This window comes from Plecotus auritus (assembly GCF_963455305.1).
Source record: "Plecotus auritus genome assembly, chromosome: 5".
In the NCBI taxonomy this organism is placed as follows: Eukaryota; Metazoa; Chordata; class Mammalia; order Chiroptera; family Vespertilionidae; genus Plecotus; species Plecotus auritus.
The window spans coordinates 156163875-156186995 of record NC_137776.1 but is presented as its reverse complement, the minus strand read 5'-3'; the positions used below and the strand labels follow the sequence as shown (position 1 = coordinate 156186995).

Here is a 23121-nt window from a genome sequence, read left to right as displayed (position 1 = left end):
CTTTCCGTTGGCCCAGTAGTCGCCCTTTGGCCGGGCTAGCTCATCATCGCGGCCCAATGACGACGAGGCCCGACCCTTCCCGCCCAGGCCCCAGAGAGACGACGACAGGGAGCTCGAGGTGGCTTCACTGCTGTCGCCGCCACCGCAGCTGCAGCCACAGCTCCCGGGTTACACGGAGACACCTGCTCACCGCAGCTTCCCCCAGCGGCCGACCCTCCAGGACGGCACCTAACAACAATCGGCACCCGCTTCTGCACTTGGTTGGCGAGATACTTTGTATCCGAAGGCGCGGAACCTGGGGCCATCGAGGTCGTGGGGACCCAGGATCCAGGGAGCATGGGAACTGGAGTCCCTGCCTCGGAGCAGACCTGCTGTGCCAAAGGGGATCCACAGGTTTACTACCCTAAAGATACTGGAGACTCTGAGGCTGTGCAGGTTACTGACTGCGAGAGCCCTGAGGACAGTCGATCCCAAAATGAGTTGGGCTACAGCAATCCGGAGGACCCTGGGCAGCTGATGGCTTCCTACGAGGGGAAAGCTAAGGGCTACCAGGTGCCTTCCTTTGGCTGGCGCATCTGCTTGGCTCATGAGTTTGCTGAGAAGAGGAAACCCTTTAATGCCAATGACATCTCCCTAAGCAACCTGATAAAGCATCTGGGCATGGGCTTGAGGTGAGTAGATCCCACTGCCTAGAGTACTGTAGGCGTCACTTTGTTCCAGCACAAGACTTCCAGCAGAAGTGGGAAGGGGTGAGAAAGCAGGTATGTGCCTTGTCCCAATCAAGTGGCCTTTATCCCCAACATATTCTAAGCCTTGATTTTGAAGAGTAAGACCAGGTCACATCTTGTTACAACCCTTTACTCCCAGTAACTTGCCTTTTTAGTAGGAAAGAGCAGAAACATCTAGGCCTGCAGCCAGCCTTTCCCGTTAAGCTCCCTCTCACATACTCCCTCTTTTCCAAAGATTGGTCTTTGGAGTTAGCTCTATGTTGTGGTAGGATAGGAAAGGATAGTGTGGCTGCTGAGGTACTGACACAGTGTTTTATTTGCGAGTGGGTGGGTCTCAGAATCCCCTGAGCAGCTGGAGTATTCTCAGTACCTCACTCAGGCACACCACATTACAGTCCAGCACCCATCACGCTTTAGTTCCAAGGCTGCCTGCTCTCTCAATCCTGAGAGGGTGATGAGGGGTGCTGTTCACTCTACTCTGAGATAGACTGGCCCTCTGATCAGAGGCACTGCCATAGGTGTCCCCAGAGCTCTTAGGAATAGCCTTCCAGAGCCTGCCCTGGTGTCTCCCTTGCCCCCGCACTCTCTACCCAAGGATTGCAGACACCCGAAAAGCTTACTCTGGCTGTAGAACTCCTCTAGATCCCTCCATATCCCCACCGAATTAAAAAACTAGAGATGAGAGACCAAGACCTATTAACAGGAACAGGTGGATGTGAGGACAAAAAGCAGGTCATCCTGAGTCATTCTACAGTAAACACAGAGCCATGAAGGGAGGCTTGAAGGCTGTGAAACCCAGCCCTGACAGCCTCTAAACTTCAGACCCCCTAGAGTAAAGGGATGCTTCCCTACCCTGGCTGGTTGGCGCAATGGTTAGAGTGACGACTCGTTCACTGAAAGGTCGAGGGTTGGTGCATGAGGCAACCGATGGATGTTTCTCTCACATCGATGTGTTGTTTTTTCTCTCCCTCTCCCTCCCTCCCTTCCTCCATCCCTCATCCCTTCCTCTTTCTCTAGAATCAATGGAAAAATATATCCTCGGGTGAGGATTTTTAAAAATATAAATAAATAAATGGATCCTTTCTTTTCCCATTCAATGCTTTGGGGTTGGGGTGGGGAGTCCATTTATCTAACCCCAGCCCTGGGTAGTGAGAAGGGTCTGGTGCCGTCTAGGTATGCCTCTCCTTTGCTAGTAACTGTGTGTGGCCAGCACCAGAGAACAATCATCCCTAGCTCAACCTTTGGGTCAAAATAGAATGTAGACACAATGTTGTTTTACTTGGGAGGGGGTGGGTCTCAGAGCTAAGGTGCTAAGAGAAGCACTTTGAGTGAGGACATTGAGGTCAAGAACAGATGGTGGCTCAGTTGGTTGGAGCATTATCCTATACACCAAAAGGTTGCAGGTTCAATTCCCGGTCAGGGCACATACTTAGACGGGACACATACGGGAGGCAACCAATCAATGTTTCTCTCTCACATTGATGTTTCTCCCACTCTCTCTTTCTCTTCCTCTCTCTTTAAAGATGTTTCTCATTGATGTTTCTGTCTCTTTATCTCTCCTTTCCCCTTTCTTTAAAATCAATAAAAACCATATCCTCAGGTGAGGATTAAAAAAAAGAGCAGGTGGGTATCCTACCCCTCTGTCCCTATGTATGAGCTGAATCAGAGACCTGAAGCTATGCTCAGGCCCCTGGACCTTGGCTTCCCATATCAGGATAGGGTGCAGGCCATTGACATAGGGCTTTTGGAATGGGATGAGGTCTTGCACTGGGGAGAAAGCAGGGTTGAGACAAGCAAGAATTCTGAGTAATAATTTTTAAGTTGGGGCTGGAATTATGGAAAAGGCCAAATAGGTCAAGAATGGTCAGCTTCTAAATTCAGGGAATGGGAGAAACCTAAGAGAAAGATGAACTGATCAGGAGCGCCAAAAAGACAGAGTTCTCGGCCTCAATGTGGTAAGAAGTCAATTTTGATTGCTCTCTCTTCCAGACAGAGTCATTCATTCAATAAATATTTGAGTGCTAGTTCTATACTAGATACTCCTTTGTTCTGCCTATCCTCATGTCTTGCATTTCTTCCTCATTGCCCTAATGCCCACTGCACTCTCTTTCCCTTCACCAGTCCTTTCTGGCCTCTAGTTTCAGAGTCCAGTTTCCTCTAAGTTTTCAGGAAGGATCATCTGCCTTCCCATCATCTCATCCTTTGTCTTCCCTCCCTTTCCTCCTACCCCCCAGAATGTAACTTCCCTATTCTTTATGCACATTTCTCCTCCCCTTGCTCCTGTCTTGTGTTCATCTCTCTTATGCCCCACTGTACAATCATATGTAAATTCAGCAAATATTTATTGACTGCAGACCATGTGCCCTGCCCTGTGCTTGAAGCAATGGATAATAATCAACTAGTCTTTGTCACTGTCCCTTTCCACAAGGAACTTAGAAGTATGTCAGACTCACGTGAGGAACACCGAAATAACAAGACAGCATCTGATTGGGAATTGAGATAGTGTATGTACAAGTAATGATCATACCTGACACAGGTATTCCACTTTATGACTTTCCTACCTAGTATGTCATTTGCTCATTCCATGAGGTGGGTAGTTTGGTAGGGCAGGAGGTATCCTCGTTTTGTAGATGAGGAAACTGAGGCTCAGAAGGGTCACTTACACAAGTACATGGTTATAAGTGTTGTGCTTGAATGGTGAATATAAAATGGCTGGGCAGGGAGTAGAATTGGGGGAGAGTTGCAGGGCAGGGGTTGCAGGAAAGTAAGATTAGAAGATTGTCTAGGACAGATGTCATTGAATCCCAAACAGAACCAGTTGCCTATGGGACACAGAGCTGTGACAAGCCCAAGGAAATGTTGAGGTTTTTTTAAGACTTTACTGGGATATTACAAGAGAGCAAAACCATAAAGCTTACAGCTTAGAAATCATAACTGGCCCTTTCAACACCTCGGACAAAAGCTGCCAGGGTAAGTAAAGCAGTGGCAGTGGAGTTAGAGGTGAGGAAAGATCAGAAAGCTCCTGAGGAGAACAGAGAAAGGAAACAAAGACAGTCCCACACTGTAAGCTGGGGACTGGGAAGATGAGGGGACCTTGTTCTGTAGAGAAGTTGAGAGGAGGAGGTTTGGGAGCAAAGGTGTTGGATCCCTAGAACATGTGATGGGAAATCACAGCTGGGTGTCCAGAAAGAGGTAGGTGACTGCAGCCAGGAAGGCACTGCCCACAACCCTTCCATTCACACTGCCTCTTGCTCTCAGGTACTTGCAGTGGTGGTACCAGAAGACTCAGGTGGAGAAGAAGAAACCTTTCATCGACCTCATCAACTGTGTACCCCTGAGACAGATCTATGGTGAGCCCCACCCCAGCTCTGCCCTGTTCAGAGTGGGTGCAGCGTCCAGAGAGGGCACAGAGTGAGGCAAAGATGTTTCCACTTAGGCAAGCTTTACTGCCCCATCCCTTAGTGCAACCCCCCCCCCCCAGTTTTATTGATATAATTGACATAGAACATTGTATAAGTTAAAGTGTACATGTTGATTTCATATTCCCATGGTTTTTAGAGGAACCCATCTTCATAGTCTAGAAAGTGAGAAATGGGCTTGTTTCCCTCTACCCATTACCCTAGTTCATTACCCTGATTCTCTTTCTAGGTTGTCCCTTGGGTGGCATCGGGGGAGGCACTATAACCCGCGGCTGGAGAGGCCAGTTCTGTCGTTGGCAGCTTAATCCTGGAATGTACCAGCACCGGACAGTCATTGCTGACCAAGTAAGAGCCAGGTGGTGGAGGAGAGAGCCAAGACAGTACCTCCCCACTGTCTTGGCCCTCTCCTCTTGGCCAGTGTAGGATGTGGCAGGCAGATGTGTAAATGATTCAGTCCAATAAGTCCTTTTAGGATGCTTTCCGTGTGCCCAGCCCTGTGTACTATAGGAATGAGATACTCACAGAGTACACGTTCCTTGAAAGAGTTGACAGCCCTGGCACCTCTGTGCCCTCCATTTCTCTAATAAATGCCTCCTGCCTACGTGCTGCCCCAGCTCCACTAGCTGAGCCAGTACTCAGCGACAGAGTGCAGAGAATTCCCAGAGCACTTCACCTGGTTGAAAGAGCACATGGTAGGGCCAGAAGGGAAAACAAAACCAATGTCTGCAAATGCATGAGGAAAACAGATGCATATAAAGCACCAGCTGCTCACCCTGATTTGCCAGCCCTCAGCCAGAGGCCAGCTCCTCTGCTGGTGATCACTCTTCTGGTCTCTCTGGCTGAGGGCCTGGGAAGCCCCTCATCTCCCAATGCAGATTTCTAGCCTTCTTCCCTTTTCTGAAGCTTTGCTTCTTTTCCCTCTGTTCCTTCTTGGGCTGAGATTGCCAGAGGCATGTGATCTACTTTTCATCATCTCTCTCTAGTGACCTCTCATGTTGAGTTGTCCACCAAGTTCCTATTTCCTGTCTTAAGGGATGCCTCCAGCTTCAGCTCATCTTCAAAGGAGAAATGACTAGCAGACCTTGAGTCCAATTAATGACAATGCCCTTCCTAGTTAGTTTTACCAACCCTGCCCAATGGTCCCAAGCTTCCTTTCTGGCTCATCACTTAGGTATCCCAAGGGGAATGTCTTCCAGAATCATGACTCTACAGTTAAAGTAATTATTGCATGCTTAACATGTGTTAGAATTTTTGTGTAATATTTAATACTTAAAGACAATCCTATAAGGTAAGTATATTATTATACCCGTTTACAAAAGAGGAAATTAAGATCTAAAGAAGTTTAGTAACGTGCCCAAGATCGTATGGGCTGGTAAAGGGAAGCACTGGGATTCAGTTCCCTCTGTGGTTAAGAGCCCATGGTCTTGCCCAGCCTTTGTGGTTCAGTGCAGTGTTTGAGCAATGAACCTATGAACCTATAAACCAGGAGGTCACGGTTCGATTCCTGATCAGGGCACATGCCCGGGTTGCAGACTTGATCCCCAGTGTGGGACCTGTAGAAGGCAGCCAATCGATTATTCTCTCTCATCATTGATGCTTCTATCTCTCTCTCTCTCCCTCTCCCTCTCCCTTCCTCTCTGAAATCAATAAAAATATATATTTTTTAAAAAGAGCCATGGTCTAAACCATTATCTACTATTACAAAAACACAAAACTATTTTATATATATGCTTAAAAATATCAGACATACTCTGAACTAAGGGAGTCATAGCCCTACCCTCCAGAAGCTTATATCTTTTTTTTTCCCCAAGTTCTCACCTGAGGGCATATTTTTATTGATTTTTTTAGAGAAAAGGGTACGGAGAGAGAGAAACATTGATTGGTTGTCTCCTATATGTGCCAACCAGAGATTGAACTGGTAACCTAGGTATGTGCCCTGACTAAATTGAACCCGCAACCTTTTTGGTGTATGGGATGCTACTCCTATTAACTGAACCACCCGGCCAGGCAAAGCTTAAATTTAAAAAATATATATATTTTATTGATTTTATAGAGGAAGGGAGAGGGAGAGAAAGAGATAGAAACATCAATAATGAGAGAGCACTGATCGGCTGCCTCCTGCACACCCCACACTGGGGATCAAGCCTGCAACCCGGGTTTGTGCCCTGACTAGGAATTGAACCATGACCTCCTGGTTCATAGGTTGACGCTCAACCACTGAGCCACACCGGCCAGGCAAGCTTAAATTTTTATTAGGGGAATTTTTATTAGGGGACTTTGAGAAAATAGACACTGTGAGACCACATCAATGCCAAAATGAGACAATGAGCAAAAAGGGACACTGCTGCAGACTTTGCCCTTCTCTTCCTACTCATGCCAACTGTCTGACTGATTGGGAGTCATAGCTGGAGAGGGGGACCTCAGTGAACTAGAGAGGGTCCCTGCCCTCAACCCATGGAGCAGTCCAAGTCAGAATGTCAATAAACTCATTGTCACATATTAGAGGCATAGGGGGATACACAGGAGAATGACTCAACGATTGAAGAGAGAGATGGCATTTGGCCTCAGCCTAAAAGGACGGGGGCGTTTCACCAGATTTAGAATGAGCATGGGCAAAGGCATGGAGGAAATGTAGTGTGCTCAAGGCATAGAGTATTTGCTATGACCAGAATATAGGTGCTTCAACAGGTACTGAGTCTAATGAGCAGGGACAGGCCAGATCAAGGTCTTGAAATCCAGGTAGAAGAGTTTAGTCTGAAGGCCATGGGGAGTCACTGGAACATAAACACGGACTAACATCTTGATTTGTCTATAAGAAAGATCACTGATACCCAGATGAGTAGGGATAGAGGGTAAAAGCAGAGATGGTGAGGGCCTGGCTTAGGGCAAGAAGACCACAGTGGTGAGAAGGAAGAGGAAGTCTGGGAGATAGATGGAGAAGGAGGCCAGACTTGGTGGTGACTCACTGAGCTTGGGGGAAAGGCCTGGGGGTGAGTGATGCAATGGTAACCATTGCAGGCTCTGGAAACAGAGGAGCTACTTTGAAGAGAGGGAGACTAGTGTGAAGTGCCTGTGGATTACCAGGTTCTAGCCTATCTTCTTTCTTGGTTTAGTTCACAGTGTGCTTGCGTCGGGAAGGGCAGACTGTGTACCAGCAAGTCCTGTCCGTGGAGCGCCCAAGTGTCTTGCGCAGCTGGAACTGGGGCCTGTGTGGGTTCTTTGCATTCTACCATGCCCTCTATCCCCGAGCCTGGACTGTCTATCAGCTTCCTGGCCAGAATGTCACCCTCACCTGCCGCCAGATCACACCCATCTTGCCCCATGACTACCAGGTGAGATTCCCCCTCTGTGTTTCCTCCAATGTCCTCCCTTCCCTGGGATCTGTCTCTGCTGGAAATTCCATGACCTGGGAAAGGGGTTGGAGCATGAACATCATACTGGTTTTCCAGGACCACTGCCCAACTGGTCTTCTGTCTCCTGGTAGATAGCCTGCCTGGGAATATGGGGAGATGCTAGTGGAAATCAAGAATATTTTGGGAGGCCCAGGCGGTGTGGCTCAGTAAGTTCAGCATCGCCCATGCAGCAGGAGTCCACTGGTTTGATTCCCAGTCAGGGCACATGCCCAGGTTGCAGGCTTGATCCCTGGTAGGGGGCATGTAGGAGGCAGCTGATTGATGTTTCTCTCTTATCAATGGTTCTATCTCTCTCCCTCTCCTCTCCTTTCTCTGAAATCAATTTAAAAATTTTTTTTAAAAAGAATATATTGGGAGTATTTGAGTCAGGTCCTTGGTACGAGGCTTGATCATGGGGAGTGGGCCCAGGAGGAGCCACACTCGGACCATCTGAGTCTGATCTCTTGCTCCCAGGACAGCAGTCTGCCTGTAGGAGTCTTTGTGTGGGATGTGGAAAATGAAGGCGATGAAGCCCTGGATGTGTCCATCATGTTCTCCATGCGGAATGGACTGGGAGGTGGGGACGATGCCTCAGGGGGTTTGTGGAATGAGCCCTTCTGTCTGGAGCGTAATGGGGAGACCATACGGGGGCTGCTGCTGCATCATCCAACTCTTCCAAATCCCTACACGATGGCTGTGGCTGCACGACTCACGGTATGGAGCAGCCTGTCCTATACTATACCTTAACCCGGAACCCCTACTCCCAGCCAGCCCCAGAGCCCACCCCATCCCACCATGGTCTCTTCATTTCCTAAACTCCTGAGTCCCACTCTCACCACAGCCCATAAGCCTGTGGAACTTGGAGGAGGTGGGAATATGTAACAAGAACCAGAGCAGTTTGGAAGCCAGCATTCTTTAGAGCTTCCCTTCACAGCTTTTGGCCCTTTAACAGGCAGATACGACGGTAACCCACATCACAGCTTTTGACCCTGACGGCACTGGGCAGCAGGTGTGGCAGGATCTACTTCAGGATGGACAGCTGGACTCCCCTGCTGGTGATGGGGGGGTCTAACAGGGAGGTGGTGGGAAAGAGTTTGTCCCTGTCTTGAGAGCAGGGTGGGAGGCCTGGTAATGAATTGGCCTTGTTCCCATCTTTGGGATCCTTGGGGATGAAGGAGGTTTCTGTGCTTCTCTCAGGTCGAAGCACCCTCTCGCAGAAAGGGGTAGGCATCGCTGGGGCTGTGTGCGTTACGAGTAAGCTGCCACCCCGAGGCCGGTGCCGCCTGGAGTTCTCACTGGCCTGGGACATGCCCAGAATCATGTTTGGAGCTCAGGGCCAGGTCTACTACAGGTGAGGGGACAGAGAGTATAGGGATCCAAGGTGGTAGGGTCTGACCTGGAGCCCATGTTCTTATCCCTCCCCTTTCTTCTCACCCCAGGCGATATACAAGGTTCTTTGGCTCAGATGGTGATGCAGCACCTGCCCTCAGTCACTATGCACTGTGCCAATATGCAGACTGGGAAGAGAGGATCTCAGCTTGGCAGAACCCAGTATTGGATGACAGGTGTCAATGGGGCCCATCTCTTCCCTTTCTCCCAGGCACTCACACTCCAATTAGGACTCCTTAATTCACTCTCCACCCACCAAAGGCAGAGGTGTTGAGCTGGGCTTCACTTGGTACCCCCACTCAACTGAACCCCAGAGTCCTTCCTTTCCTGGGAGGTCCACACTTACTAGACCACTCCCTCCTGACTCCCCAGGTCCTTGCCTGCCTGGTACAAATCTGCACTCTTCAATGAACTATACTTCCTGGCTGATGGAGGCACAGTATGGCTGGAAGTTCCTGAGGACTCCCTACCGGAGGAGCTGGGAGGGAGCATGTGTCAGCTCCGCCCCCTCCTCAAGGAGTACGGTCGATTTGGCTACCTTGAAGGTACGGGCTGCTGGTGGCCATAGTATGGCAGGCCGTATCTGTGAGGCCAGTTAGTGCCCTACCACCAGGCAGGATGGTAAGTGTTGCCTGCCCAGGTCATTGGTTGGAATGAGGGGTAACTGGCAGGTATAGAGTGTGACAATGCCCCACCCCCAACTCCAGAGGACAAGCTAAGTAGGGAGGGGAATATGAAGAGGAATTCTGGCAACAGTGTGTATCCCTTTCCTCCAGGCCAGGAATATCGCATGTACAACACATATGATGTCCACTTCTACGCTTCCTTCGCCCTCATCATGCTATGGCCCAAACTTGAGCTCAGCCTGCAGTATGACATGGGTGAGGGTCTCTTTTGTGCCTCTTCTGCCCCCTTAACTTCCCCTGACCCTTGAACCTTGGTGGTCCCTCACATTGTCTTTTTCCCAAAAAATATACCTATACCCTGTTTACTGGTTTCCTTCTGGGGTCACACCCACAGCTCTACACCATCCCAAGACTGCCCATTCTCTCCTCCCCACAACTTGTATGTTTGCTCCCCCAGCTCTGGCCACACTTGGGGAAGACCTGACATGGCGACGGTACCTGATGAGTGGGGTAATGGCACCTGTGAAAAGGAGGAACGTCATCCCCCATGATATTGGGGACCCAGGTAAAAGTCCTTCCACCTCAAGGTCAGCTTCCCTCAAATATTGCACCCTCTAACCTACCACCAATGCAAATAAACCAGGTTCCCTTCCCTCCTGCAGATGACGAGCCATGGCTCCGGGTCAATGCATATGTGATTCATGACACGGCTGACTGGAAGGACCTGAATTTGAAGTTTGTGCTGCAGGTTTATCGGGACTATTACCTGACAGGGGACCAGGGCTTCCTGAGGGACATGTGGCCTGTGTGTCTGGTAAGGGATGCATGTACAGTGGCCAGTGCCAGGAGCATGACTGATGTTTGGGGACAGATAGCTGGCTGTTGTCTTTCCTTAGGATCTAGGTCTTCCCTATCTTGGTCCCTCTCTAGGCCGTGATGGAGTCTGAAATGAAGTTTGACAAGGACCAAGATGGACTCATTGAAAATGGAGGCTATGCAGACCAGACCTATGATGCTTGGGTCACCACAGGCCCCAGGTTGGGGGACAGGGATTTACAGGGGGCCTGAGATGGCAACTAAGCACTAAGGGATTGTGGGCCCAAGGAAGGGTGACTCATTGCCTGTTATATAGCATGGGAATGGCTGAAGCTGCCAGTGTGACCCCTAAACCCATTTTCCTGATCAGTGCTTATTGTGGAGGACTGTGGCTGGCAGCTGTGGCTATGATGGTCCAGATGGCTGCTCTGTGTGGGACACAGGACATTCAGGATAAGTTTTCTTCCATCCTTAGCCGGGGCCAGCAAGCCTATGAGAGACTGCTATGGAATGGTGAGTTGGGGTATTCCTAAGGAGTCTTAAGGCAGCTATGGGAACACAAAGAGACTTACTTTTGCCCTTCCTCCACTCCAGGCCGCTATTACAACTATGATTGCAGCTCTCGGCCTCAATTCTGTAGCATCATGTCTGACCAGTGTGCTGGCCAGTGGTTCCTGAGGGCTAGTGGCCTAGGAGAAGGAGAAACTGAGGTGAGAGAGAGTAGGAGGAGGAACCAGGTGGGTTTTTCTTGGAAGAAGCAAGTTTAAGAGACCGTGTTTCTGCCTTTGCCCCTCTAGGTGTTTCCTACCCAACACGTGGTTCGTGCTCTCCAAACTATCTTTGAATTCAATGTCCAGGCCTTTGCAGGAGGGACCATGGGGGCTGTGAATGGGATGCAGCCTCAGGGTGTCCCTGATAGATCCAGTGTCCAGTCTGATGAAGTCTGGGTGGGCGTGGTCTATGGGCTGGCAGCCACCATGATCCAGGAGGTAATGCACTGCCTTCCCCATCTCTCCAACTTCTCTCCCATGGCCCAGCACTTCCTTAGCCCTCAATTATTTGTACTGCCTAACCCATGCCATCTATTCACCTAGAAAGCCTCCCTCTTTTCCCTGCATGCATTCCATCTCTTGCCTTCAGTCACCTGCCTGTGGGTTAAATTTATCTCCCCCATTAGCTGGGAACTGCCTGAGGGCAGAGACCCCATTGCCTCCATCTATCCACTTAAAGAGACCATTCAGGGGGTGCCAACTAATGTGACTGCCATCTCTCCCTACAGGGCCTGACTTGGGAGGGCTTCCAGACAGCTGAAGGCTGCTACCGTACTGTGTGGGAGCGCCTGGGCCTGGGCTTCCAGACCCCTGAGGCATACTGCCAAAAGCGAGTGTTCCGCTCTCTGGCCTACATGCGGCCACTGAGCATCTGGGCCATGCAGCTGGCCCTGCAGCAGCAACATAAAAAGGCCTCCAGACCAATCCCTAAACAGGGCACAGGACTAAGCACAGGGTCTAAACTCGGACCAAAGGAAGTCATGGCAAACCCAAGTCCAGAGTGAGCCCCCTGAACTATGGGAGGGAGGCGGTAACATAAATCCCACCTGGCATTTGCTCTTCCCTATCACCCCAGTCTTCTGCAACCCTGAGCCACTAGGACAATCATGCCCTCCTTCCCTTCTCCCCACCCAACCACACCAGGAAAGGAGTTGAGGGTAACCCAAGCATCAGAATCACTTATTTATTTCCTTATCCCATCCCCTCACTGCATGAAATGTTCAAGGTCAGTTGATTCCCCCAGGTCCATTCATGGGGTGACAGACATACATGGGTACAAATAAAGGACCCAGAAAGATGGTAAGTGTGGTGTGTTTGAGCCCTAAGGCATCCTGACAGGGCACAGAAGCTAAAACTAGCCTTCTCACTCCTTTTCATTTGGCCTCCCATCTAGCCTGAGTATCTGCCCTGCAAGATAACAGATACGGGGCTGTGGGCAGGGAGCCATCCCTCTTCTCTTGTGAGATTTGCATGCAGGGAAAGGATGGGACCCAGGCAGGTGAACTTTGAAAAGGGATCAGGGAGTGGCAATTTCAGAGGAGGCTCTGTGCCAGGAGCCTGAGGCATGTGGGCGGGCAGGCAGCAAGAGTTGCCAGGAGCCTGGAGCTCATGGTCTGAGCTATCCTTTGGTACCTCCGACTGCAGGACAGACAGCTCCAGCTGATGAGGGAGGGCACGAAGCTGGCGGGATAATACTGAGAAGAAAAAGACTCTTTAGAAGCAGGCTAGGCTTCTCCCACTAGTTCACCCATAATACTATCCTCAAGCCCCTCACCTCCATGCTCAGCTGGCAGGCTCCCCCTGGTGCCAGAGGAGTACATAGCAGGTACAAGGGCAAGACAGAAGGAAAACAGTAGGACCTGGAACACAAGAAAAGGAAATGATGAAGAGCTCTGGATTGCACCCATCCCTGCACCTGGAAGAAGGATCTCTCCTTCCATCACCATCCTTACCAGGACACAGGTGCTGCTGCTGCTGCTGGTTTTGTTAGATATCTGAATCACCATGGCCTGGAGTCTCCTCAACTGATCCAGGAGGGACCTAGAAGAAGATGGGACAGTTAGCAGCCCTAGCCTGGCACCCTGAGACACAATGAAACCTTTCTGTTAAGGCCACCCCTCCATCTGTGCACTAGATCCTCTAAAAATTTAAATTTAATAACATTTATACCTCCTGTATACATGAGAGAGACCTAGAAACAGTAATTCTATTTATGTCCTATTTTTGCAAATGACTTCCTCCTCTCTGGATAAAATGCCTAAAGTTCCTCATTAAAACAAATACACACTTGCCGAAACCGGTTTGGCTCAGTGGATAGAGCGTCGGCCTGCAGACTGAAGGGTCCCAGGTTCGATTCCGGTCAAGGGCATGTACCTTGGTTGCAGGCACATCCCCAGTGGGAGGTGTGCAGGAGGCAGCTGATCGATGTTTCTCTCTCATCGATGTTTCTAGCTCTCTATCCCTCTCCCTTCCTCTCTCTGTAAAATATCAATAAAATATATTAAAAAAAACAAATACACACCTCTTCCCTGCCCTGACTTAAACTCCTTTGCAAATAGTCAGTGGCTCTACACTGCCTAATTAGCTACACACACAACATTCACCAGGCAGTCTAGATTCTCTACATTCTGGCCCAACTCACCTATGTTAGGGTTCCAGCAAAACTGAACTATGCTGTGTTCTCTCCATAAAACGCTCCTCTCCATCTATACCCCCCACCCCAACTCCCAGAATCCTATCTATTATTAAATGTCATCTGCCCCATGAGGTCTTTCTCTTTTTTTAAAATATATTTTTATTGATTTCAGAGAGGGAGAGAGAAACATCCATGATGAGAGAATCACTGATTGGCTGCCTCCTGCATGCCCCACACTGGGGATCAAACCCACAACCTGGGTATGTGCCCTCAATAGGAATCGAACTGTGACCTGGTTCATTGGTCAACACTCAACCACTGAACCACTCCGGCCGGGCTCTCTTGTCTTTCTTGATACTTAACTTATCCTTTGTTATGTGTGAATTTATACCCCATTACTGTGAACTTCTTAGAATCATAAACCAAATAAGGGCAAAGAATCGGACCTTGCATGTGGGAGCTGCCTGGTTGGAAATCAAGTGTGGAGCAGGAAAAAAGTGAGACAGCAGGAAAAGGGATTGATGTTATAGAGAGGTGCTTACAGATTCTGTTCCTCCAGGAGCTGTACTTTGTTCTGTAGCTCCAGATTCTGGGCTGTGTATTTCAAGACCCTGAGGGAATAACGGATGTGGGGATATGGCCTGTATCATCTCTTCAAAAGACCTCCCACTTCCAACTACTTCTGTTCCCCCAACCCCAGAGTCCCTCTCCCATTATACCTGCTCTCTAAACCCCCCACATACACCTTCTTCTTCCTGCGGCTCTCCTGAGCGGACTTTTTATTTCGAATCTTCCTCCGCACTCGTTTCAGAACTTGTTCCTCCATCTGAGAGAATACAAGGAAACGGGGTCTCAAAGAGTTGGAAGGTAACTGAGTTCAATCATCTTCCCAAAGCAGAAATCCCTTCTACAGCTTCCCTTACCAACAGGCACTTCAGTTCTGGCTGAATGCCTCCAAGGACCAGCTGTTAATACCCTCACAAGCCAGACCATTTTTAACAATTTTATTAATTAAAAATCTTCCTTATCCTGAGCCAACACCTGCCTTCCATCCATTGCACTTACCTAATACCTAATCTCTGGGGCCATACAGAACAAATTAAATGGTCCTTAGCTATTTTAAGGCACTCAACATTTCCTTAGTTCATCTGGGCAAGAATTTAACTCACTTATCTCCTCAGAATAGACCACATCCTTTTAATATCTGGGCTCAAAACTGGACACTAGGATGTGGTCTGGCCAGTATAATGAAGAACAGGATAGGAACTGCCCTTCTAAAGGCAATACCTCTACTGATATAGCCTCCAAACCCCATTCAACTTCTTAGCCATAACACTACTAATGCACTAATACTTTTGAATTCTCTCTTAAAGAGAACACGGAAATTGGTGTAAGCTCCACAAAACCAGGATCTGCCCCTGCATCTAGCATATTAACTACATCCCCCAGTTTCCTATTAACAGCAAATTTGCTACGTTTCTCACTTGAGTCCTTCTTCAAATTACTGACAAAATTAACAGAACTGGCCTACTTGGGACTCACAACCCCCCTCCAGCCTTTACTGAACCAATGGAAGTCCTACCTTAGTGAGAGGCAGTGTTTCAGGCAGAGTAAGCCCCTCCTGCTCCAATAACCTCTTTTCCTCATCTGTCAGTATCAGCCCAACAATCTCCTGGGGTTAGGAAAGGTGGGCAGCAGAGTAGCAAGGGGATGTCAGAGAGGAATGAGGAATCCGGCCCCACCTCTGTAATGTGGGAATAATCCTCCTGTAAATCAAATAAAGTACCTGCTCTGCCGGATCCTCCACGTGCAGTGGAGTCATCTGGATCCCCTCTTTTCCACAGCTCCCACTAGCTGCAAAAGGGAAAGTGAATAGCCAGGCCCATGAATCCTCTCTTTCCCCCCAAACTTTACTACTTCATGCTCACCTAGATCTATGGAAACATGTTCTTGTGAGAGAGAGTAGGTGTGGTCATGATGGACAAGACAGGGATTAGAGTTGCTGAAAATGTTCAACGACGCTGGGGGACTCGGCAGGGAGCTCAGGAAATCCTCTACGTCCCAATCGCTCAGTGTCTGCACAGGGTTCAAATGAACAGTCCTTGACCTATCACCACCCATGCCCCATGAACACCCCGGCCCGCGCCAACCGGACTCAGAACCCCCACCCACCTCGGAAAGCGGCAACTCCCAGTCCAGTGGAGCCTCCAAGACCTCATCGGGCGCCGCCCCCAAATCTCCGCTTTCCTCTAGTAGGAAGCCCAGCAGGTCCTGTTCACCCGGGTCCAACGCCAGCTCCATATGGGAAATCTACCGAAAAAAATGGACATAGACACAGGAGTTCACCCCTCCACCTGGCCCCAACCCCGAATCCCAAGCACAATAACCACCGACTGTCAGACGGCCCCACCTATCCGCTACTCCCTCTTCAGCCGGCTTTCTGCCTTCCAGTCTTGATTTTCCACAGCTTCCAACACAGCGGAAGTGACGCGAGACCCCCGAAGCATTCCGGGACTTGAAGTTCCTGGTAACGCGGAAGTGGGCTACGTGCGGCGCCACGTCCCGGGAGCTATGCAAATAGAGGGGACGTCCCTGCCGCCTCCTCACACCCTGAGGGCGGGCATTCTGGGCACCTGACTCCGCCTTCGCCCCAGGCTAAGGAAACGCAGGATCAGAGACTAAAGGGGAACTCGAGCGCAGTTTGAGCGTTTTTCCCCTGGTTGCGCCGCACCCTTGCTTCCTGCTGGGAGAGGTGGCCACTCTCCCGTGCGATCCCGAGCATCGAGAGCTGGAGCCAGAGCAGCTTCCTGCAGTACCCGCAACCATAGAGCGCGGGCCCAGGGCGCCGCCCACGGGTGGGGGACGTTCCGGGGACGGAAGTGGCCTAGAGAGTGCCGAAGGGAGGGCGAGGCCGGATCTTGAGAGTCACCGGGAGAACGAGCCGGCTAGCGGGCCGGCGGGCGGGGCATAAGCCAGGCAGCGCAGGTACGTCCGACCGGGCCGAGCGGGAGCTCTTGGGTGGGGCCGCGAGGCCAGGCCCGGGAGGCGGGCGGGCGGGGCCCCTGACTCTCCTGCGCCTCCGGTTTCGGGGCTTGGAGAGGTCAGCGTCCAGTCTATTTTGGCTTGGGCTCAGAATTTAAAGTAGACCCTTTTGCGGGAGCCAGGCCCTTCTGGGAGCAATCCTCTGACTTAGATAAATTTTGGGGAGGATGGGAGTGGGGTGACAGTGAGGTGCAGGGCGGGGATCGGCTTTGAGGTTTGTTGATAGCGAGTATGTGGTAGGAAAGCTTTGGGTGAACCTGGGATTAGGTGGAATTGAGTTTAGGAATCAAGGTTACTTTATAAGTTATAGAGCCTGGGTTAAAAATTTAGAGTTACTAGTGTGTCAGGTCGGTTTGATGTATGTGAAGTGTGGATTAAGGTCATTATTTTGTTTTCTAGGATGGCCAACATAAGTCAGCGTTCAGGTTCAACAACAGGAATTGGTTAGAAATTCAGTTTTTAGGGGTTAGAGAACCATGGCATAGTCGTTTTTAGGACTAAATAGTGGAGGGATGGGTCAGGAAAGGGATGAATGTCAAAGCCGGTTTTGGGAAACAGGAAACAAATTAGGGTCAAGGTTAATGTTAGGAATTAGGGTCAGTTCTCGGGGTTGTGGTTGAGGTCAGGGTAGATGACCTGAGGCAAGTAAAATTTAAGGAATTGACAGTAAGTACCAAATCTGAGCTTTCCCATCATTTCATAGCACTCTCCCACCATTTGCACTCACTCATTCATCTGCATACTTCTTAGTCATCTGCTGAATACCCTACACCCAGCCCAACAGAACTAGCAAGTAACCCTGGTCCATGCTATGTGCCATCCCCTGATTCTAAGCCTCCTTAATTTCTTGGTCTAGTTGTAGATCCCCTTCCCCCACTCCCCAAACAGAAAAGAGGAAATGAGACCCAAAGAGGAAACTGGGTCTTGCAGATCCCACGCCCAGCCAGGCCACTGACCACACCCCCAAGTCACTCCCAGCATGACCCTGTCACTGACCATAGCACTATCCCTTACTCAGTCTGACCCAGTCACTGGCTGCATCCCATCCCCCCTCCACAACGCCAGCTTTACTTAGACACTACGTGTCCCTTCACTCTTCCTCCATCCCAGCCTAATTTAGCCACTGTCCACAGCCCCATCTCTTCTCAGCCTTCTGTAGCCTGACCTAGCCTCTGACCTCACTTCATCATTCCCTGATTTAGCCACTGTCCACATAATTATTCTTCCCCTTCTCCCAGCCTGATCCGGTAACCGATTATCCTACTACCATCTTCCCCAGCCTTCCTCTATACCTGTCTTCCCCATTTCCAGCCCAATACACTCACTAACCCCATCCCTTCTTTTTTCTTTTCTTTTTTTAATTTTAGGAGGTATGCACATGCTTTTGATTTTTTTAAAATTACAGTTGGCATATATTAATTTCAGGTGTGCAACAGGGTGTTTAGGCATTTATATACCTTACAAAGTGATCACACCAATAAGTCTAGTACCCATCTGGCACAGTGCACTAACCTTCTGCTCCCACCTAGTACTAACCACATCCCTGTCCCCTTTTCCCCCCCGCAGCCTAACCACATCCCCTAACCACAGCCTCATCTTCACATTCCCAGCTCAGCCTGATCCTTTCTTTCCCCCTTCCCAGTTTCTCACCTAAACTCAAGCTGCCCCAGCTACTGAGTGGCTGTTAATGACAAGAAGCCAGGCCCTTTGGGTTCTGGTCCCTGATGGTTGACAGAACATACTGCCATCAGGTCCTGTCTGTTCTACCTCTTAAACTTTCTAATGAGTGACATCCTTCTCTCCACTATTCTATCTCTGGCTTCATTACCTCTCACTTGTGCAAATGCAGTGTCTTTCTAATCTCCAAGGTAACTGCCAGAGTTATTTTTCTAAAGTCCAGTTCTGATATTTCCCTTCTCTACTCACAGCCTCCCTTAGCCGCCTGCTACCCTCCAGTAGGTCAAATTCCTCATACTTCTCTCTAGTCCTCCCTGGCCTTTTCATCTAACCCTGACTTCCCCATCACTGCTCCCTTGCAGGTATCCTGTGCTTCAGCCAGCCTGTCTACTCACTTCCCTGAATGCTCCTACGTGATTTCCTGCTTCTTCACCTTTGCTTATGCTATTCTCTCTGCCTGGAATGCTACCCCTGACTCATCGGCGGCTGGTATAGTGGAGAGCTTGGGCTTTGGAGTCAGAGAGACCTGGGTTCGGATCGTGGCTTCACAACTTAGGTGTGTGACTTTGGACAAGTACCTTGAACAAGTGTTTCATGTCTTTGAACCTCAGTTTTATAATCTGTAAAAATGGAAATAATGACACCTACCTTGCAGGGTTGTTGTAAGGATTGAATGAAATTATGTATACAAAGCAATGGACTTATAGTAAATAAAAGATAGATCACTGTTATTTTTATATTACCTTTATTTTTTAAAATCCTAACTTCTAAGGACATTTCTCATGGAGACTTTTTGGTCCTCCTTTCCTAACCTAAAGGCATCCTCCCCTGAGCACATACCTCTTGGCTTTGACCACATCCTGCCCTCTAATAACAATTCTGTGCTTAACTTACCCACTAATCTGACTGGGAGCCCTTGAGAGCAAAAACTAGGTAGGGCTTACTCTTGGTTCCCAGGATCTTCCCTACAACGGGACTTCAGAAATGCTTGCTGGATGAATGGAGGGAGAATATCTACATAATGGGAGAAGAGATGTGGGGTGACAGTTGTGCTTGCTGATAGAGGTGTATTTGTGGGGAAGCTGTGTGTGTGTGGGATGAGGTCTTTATGGGAAGATAATGTGGTTGTGATGGGATCTGTGTAGGGGCTGTGTGTTTGAGATAATGTGTATCTAGAGACAGTGTAAGTAGCTTTGTGGGAAAGAGCTCTGTGCATAGGCTCTTTTGGGGCATATTTGGGGAGAATGAATATGCATGGATAAGGGTATAGGTGAGGAGAGGCTGTGTTGGGAGAGGTCAGGTCCAGACCTTTAGCTGCCCAGTCCAGCCCTAAATGAGCCTCCAGCAACTTGAGGCCGGATATGTCAGTCTCACCCACAACCCTCACCACTCCCCCTCCTCGCGGTTGCGGACTCAGAAGCCAAATTTGGTAACAGACTGAGTGTTACTCCCCCAACCCTCTTCCATTCTGACTCTGTCTTTAGCTTTCTCTCTCCCTTTGTCCCTCTCTATAACTCCCTCCCTATCTTTCTGCACGTCTGTTTGTGGGTATCTGCTCTGACTGTATTCTCCATGTGCCCCAAATTACTTATCCCCAGTATACTTACATTCCATTCCTTGCTGGGATTTGACCTCCTGTCCTCCATTCCTTCCCCCCCCCCCCCACTCCAATTGCCCAACTCCTCTGGAATGTATCTCAGGAATGTCTTGAGGGAGGAGGAGTTCCCTGGGAGGGGGACATGAGGAGGAGGGGGTGTTGTTGTTGCTGTTCCTCCATAAAACATGGAAAGGGTAAGAAAGTTCTCAGGCCAGAGCAGGAACTAGGTAGCTTCTCCCTATACTTCCAGGGGCCTTGTTCTATGCCCTCATCACCCTCAATTCACTCCTCCGTTCCCTTTCCTCCCCACCCTCTTGTAACTATGTGGATGTCCACTCAGGACCAGCCTGAGAGTAGGGGAAGGCATGACTCAACTCCCTTATCGGGGTCTCACCAGAGGTTTCCGTACTTGAGGAAGAAGGGGTGCCCATATGTCCGGAGGAAATGGGGGGAGATGTGCAATTTCAGCTTTGAGTGAAGGGTCCTTTCAGTCTTGCCCTCAGCTCCTCTGACTCCTCCACCAGCTTTGCTCCAATCCTCCAGAGACCCCACATCCAGGTCTGTCCACCTACTGGGAGAAGTGCCCGAGGAATGGGGAGGTGGGCAGAGAGCTGGAACTGGGGAGACTGGGAGGGTGCTCTCTTGTTTGGGAGTAAAGAGAGAGCGAGCCGTGGTTTCCTCTCTTTTGAGACTCTCGGCTGTTGAGGGTGTCAAAATGGTCCATTAGACCCTAACCCAGGTCCTTCCTTGTCTCCTGTTTCTACCTAAATTTTCAGTCCCCTACATCCCATCCTTTCTAACTTCTTCACCCCCAAAAATATACCCCTTCCCAATTTCCCTGGTACTCAACTGTCTTATGTATCCCAACACCTAATTCTGCTTCCAACTTGGTCCCTAATCCTGCTATCCCACTTGGGGCTAGCAGTTTACCAGGAGGGGACCGGGCAGCCTGGATGTGCTCACTCAGTTAAGAAGCCAATCCCCTTATGGAGCTGGGTCACATCATCAGCTGCCAGGCAGACTTGTCTTCCTGTGCACTGTGCGCCACCTGCCGCCACTAGTGGCTCCTCCAGCCCACTAAGAATTGGTGCCAGGAGGGCGGCGGAGGGCAGGTTGGGACTAGTATCCTGAGAAGCACTGAAAATACCTTCGGGGAGGGAGCGGAGACGGAGGGAGAGTCTGAGGAGGCTTGCTGAAGAGGAGAGTGTAGGAGGGGTTGTGAGGATGAGTTGACTTAGGAGCAGAGACTGGATTAGAAGAACCGGGCTCTTTCTCTGACCTGCCTTGAAACCGCACCCCCCCACCCCTACTTTCTTCCACAGGATCTGATTCTTTCTGCAAAATTGAAGAGTTGACTAGATAATTTCTGAGATCCCTTTGGATTAGAGGGTCATTATTCTAGCTTTATTGCCAGGGAAGCCAAATATGGGCAAAGCTCCTTGAACATCTCAAGTTAGAGGAAAGCTGGGACAGGAGTGCATCTAGGTGGCTTGAACAGCCAGTATTTGGTCTTCCAGCCAGGCTAGCTAGAGTCAGTGTTTGCAGGCTTCAAAATCCCTTGGGAATTATCTAATATAACATCTTCATGTTGTAGAGAAGCAAGCTGAAGCTGTGAGAGAGAAGGTCACATGATGAGTCAGGGCAGAGCTCTGAAAATCCCAGACAGGGAAAAGCCAGCAAGAAGGATTCCATGCCGAAACCGGTTTGGCTCAGTGGATACAGCGTCGGCCTGTGGACTGAGGGGTCCCAGGTTCGATTCCGGTCAGGGGCATGTCCCTTGGTTGCGGGCGCATCCCCAGTCGGGGGTGTGCAGGAGGCAGCTGATCGATGTTTCTCTCTCATCGATGTTTCTGACTCTCTATCCTTCTCCCTTCCTCTCTGTAAAAAATCAATAAAATATATTTTAAAAAAGAAGGATTCCATGTGAGACCGAGAGAAAAAGGCTGAACTAGGAAAATTATGAAAACAAGGCAGAGTCGGGCTGGGAAAGGAGCAGAGACAAGGAGCAAGAGAGAGACACTTAGAAGAAAGAAAGGAGGCACAGATTCTAGTGGTGAGGACAGGGCGCTGTCCCAGGTAACATGGAATTCCAGACCTGCTCTTGCACCTTGCACACCAGCTTCTCCTTCAGATGTCTTAGATGGTTAGGACTGGTCCTTTTGATGTAATTAATCTTTCACTCTTTAAAATTATTAAATAAAACAAAAACAACCTTATTATTATCTGTTTTGGTGAGTCCCTTTCAAAAACCCCCCTCCCTGGGACTCCATGTGGGAGACCTTCTCTCCTGTGAGGGTGTCCTAACGCCCTGATGCCATGGGCCAGGTGTAGCCAGGCTGGAGAAAAGAAGCTGCCACCATGGTTGCACTTTCGCTGAAGATCAGCATTGGGAATGTGGTGAAGACGATGCAGTTCGAGCCGTCCACCATGGTGTACGATGCTTGTCGCATGATCCGTGAACGTATTCCAGAGGCACCAGCTGGCCCTCGTGAGTCTGATTTACCCATGTGGCTGGGACAGGATTGCTGGGTCCCTTCTATGTTCCCAGGCTCTTGGCCTTGAGGGATGACCCTGTTGCCCCCTCAGGCTACTCATCCCTCAGGTCTATGCTCCATGGTTCCCGCCCTCCCCTTTTAACCTGGAGTCCCTGAGGAAATAGTAAGGGCAATGATGCAGCCATTCAGCCACTTTGGGGTCCTCATAAGTCTGAGGTGAACCATCCTCTCTTTTAGCCAGCGACTTTGGGCTGTTTCTGTCAGATGATGACCCCAAAAAGGGTATATGGCTGGAGGCCGGGAAAGCTTTGGATTACTACATGCTCCGAAATGGGGTGAGTATCACTTCATCAAGGATAACCAACATCCTCTTCCATCAACTTCCTGGTTCCACCTCCTATTTTCAGCACTTACATCTGTTGTCTCTGATCCCTCCCATGCTTTCTATTACAAGCAGTCATAATACACTGCTTTTGAGTGAGCCATTCTAGTCCTTCTTGTAATTTTTCCTCCCTCTGGCTGTGTTAAAAGGAAGTAATACCTCTAACTTAAAGTGGGCCCCTATCTATCTCCTATTCCTGCCCCAACAGGACACCATGGAGTACAGGAAGAAGCAGAGGCCCCTGAAGATCCGCATGCTGGATGGGACTGTGAAGACTATCATGGTGGATGACTCTAAGACCGTCACTGATATGCTCATGACTATCTGTGCCCGTATCGGTAAGGAGGCTGAGGGCTCAGGAGGGAGGCTCCA

General features: G+C 49.7%; 3 protein-coding genes across 9 annotated transcripts in view; 2 read left to right on the top strand and 1 right to left on the bottom strand.

The window, feature by feature from the left end:
• The first annotated feature begins 82 nt into the window (after positions 1–82).
• On the top strand, positions 83–12224 carry GBA2 (glucosylceramidase beta 2). The gene is made up of 17 exons (XM_080669716.1): positions 83–671; positions 3987–4078; positions 4377–4492; positions 7261–7479; positions 8014–8253; positions 8492–8594; positions 8737–8890; positions 8979–9104; positions 9301–9473; positions 9705–9809; positions 10012–10119; positions 10217–10368; positions 10485–10591; positions 10741–10883; positions 10965–11080; positions 11168–11359; positions 11650–12224. The coding sequence occupies exons 1-17, from the start codon at positions 337–339 to the stop codon at positions 11923–11925; spliced, it is 2757 nt and encodes a 918-aa protein (XP_080525842.1). The 5' UTR covers positions 83–336; the 3' UTR covers positions 11926–12224.
• On the bottom strand, positions 12092–16125 carry CREB3 (cAMP responsive element binding protein 3; the record flags this gene model as incomplete). Of its 6 annotated transcripts, none has more annotated exons than XM_080669724.1 (10): positions 15967–16125; positions 15729–15866; positions 15485–15632; positions 15343–15410; positions 15139–15228; positions 14276–14382; positions 14099–14167; positions 12874–12961; positions 12696–12780; positions 12092–12615 (listed from the first exon to the last, which is right to left on the bottom strand). In XM_080669724.1, the coding sequence occupies exons 2-10, from the start codon at positions 15855–15857 to the stop codon at positions 12311–12313; spliced, it is 1089 nt and encodes a 362-aa protein (XP_080525850.1). In that variant the 5' UTR covers positions 15858–15866; positions 15967–16125. The 6 variants fall into 6 exon arrangements, with proteins under 6 accessions (XP_080525850.1, XP_080525851.1, XP_080525848.1 ...); XM_080669725.1 differs by having other exon boundaries at positions 14300–14382; XM_080669722.1 differs by having other exon boundaries at positions 12311–12615; positions 12696–12961; positions 15967–16082.
• The window catches only part of TLN1 (talin 1), a 31320-nt gene continuing 24309 nt past the window's right edge, over positions 16111–23121 (top strand). The window contains exons 1-5 of one of the 2 annotated variants that reach the window (XM_080669713.1): positions 16204–16541; positions 18638–18831; positions 22198–22360; positions 22605–22702; positions 22958–23087. In XM_080669713.1, coding sequence (XP_080525839.1) covers positions 22231–22360; positions 22605–22702; positions 22958–23087 — 358 coding nt within the window. In that variant the 5' untranslated portion in view covers positions 16204–16541; positions 18638–18831; positions 22198–22230. Of the gene's footprint in view, positions 16542–18637; positions 18832–22197; positions 22361–22604; positions 22703–22957; positions 23088–23121 lie in introns of both variants that reach the window. The other variant, XM_080669712.1, reaches the window with a different exon arrangement.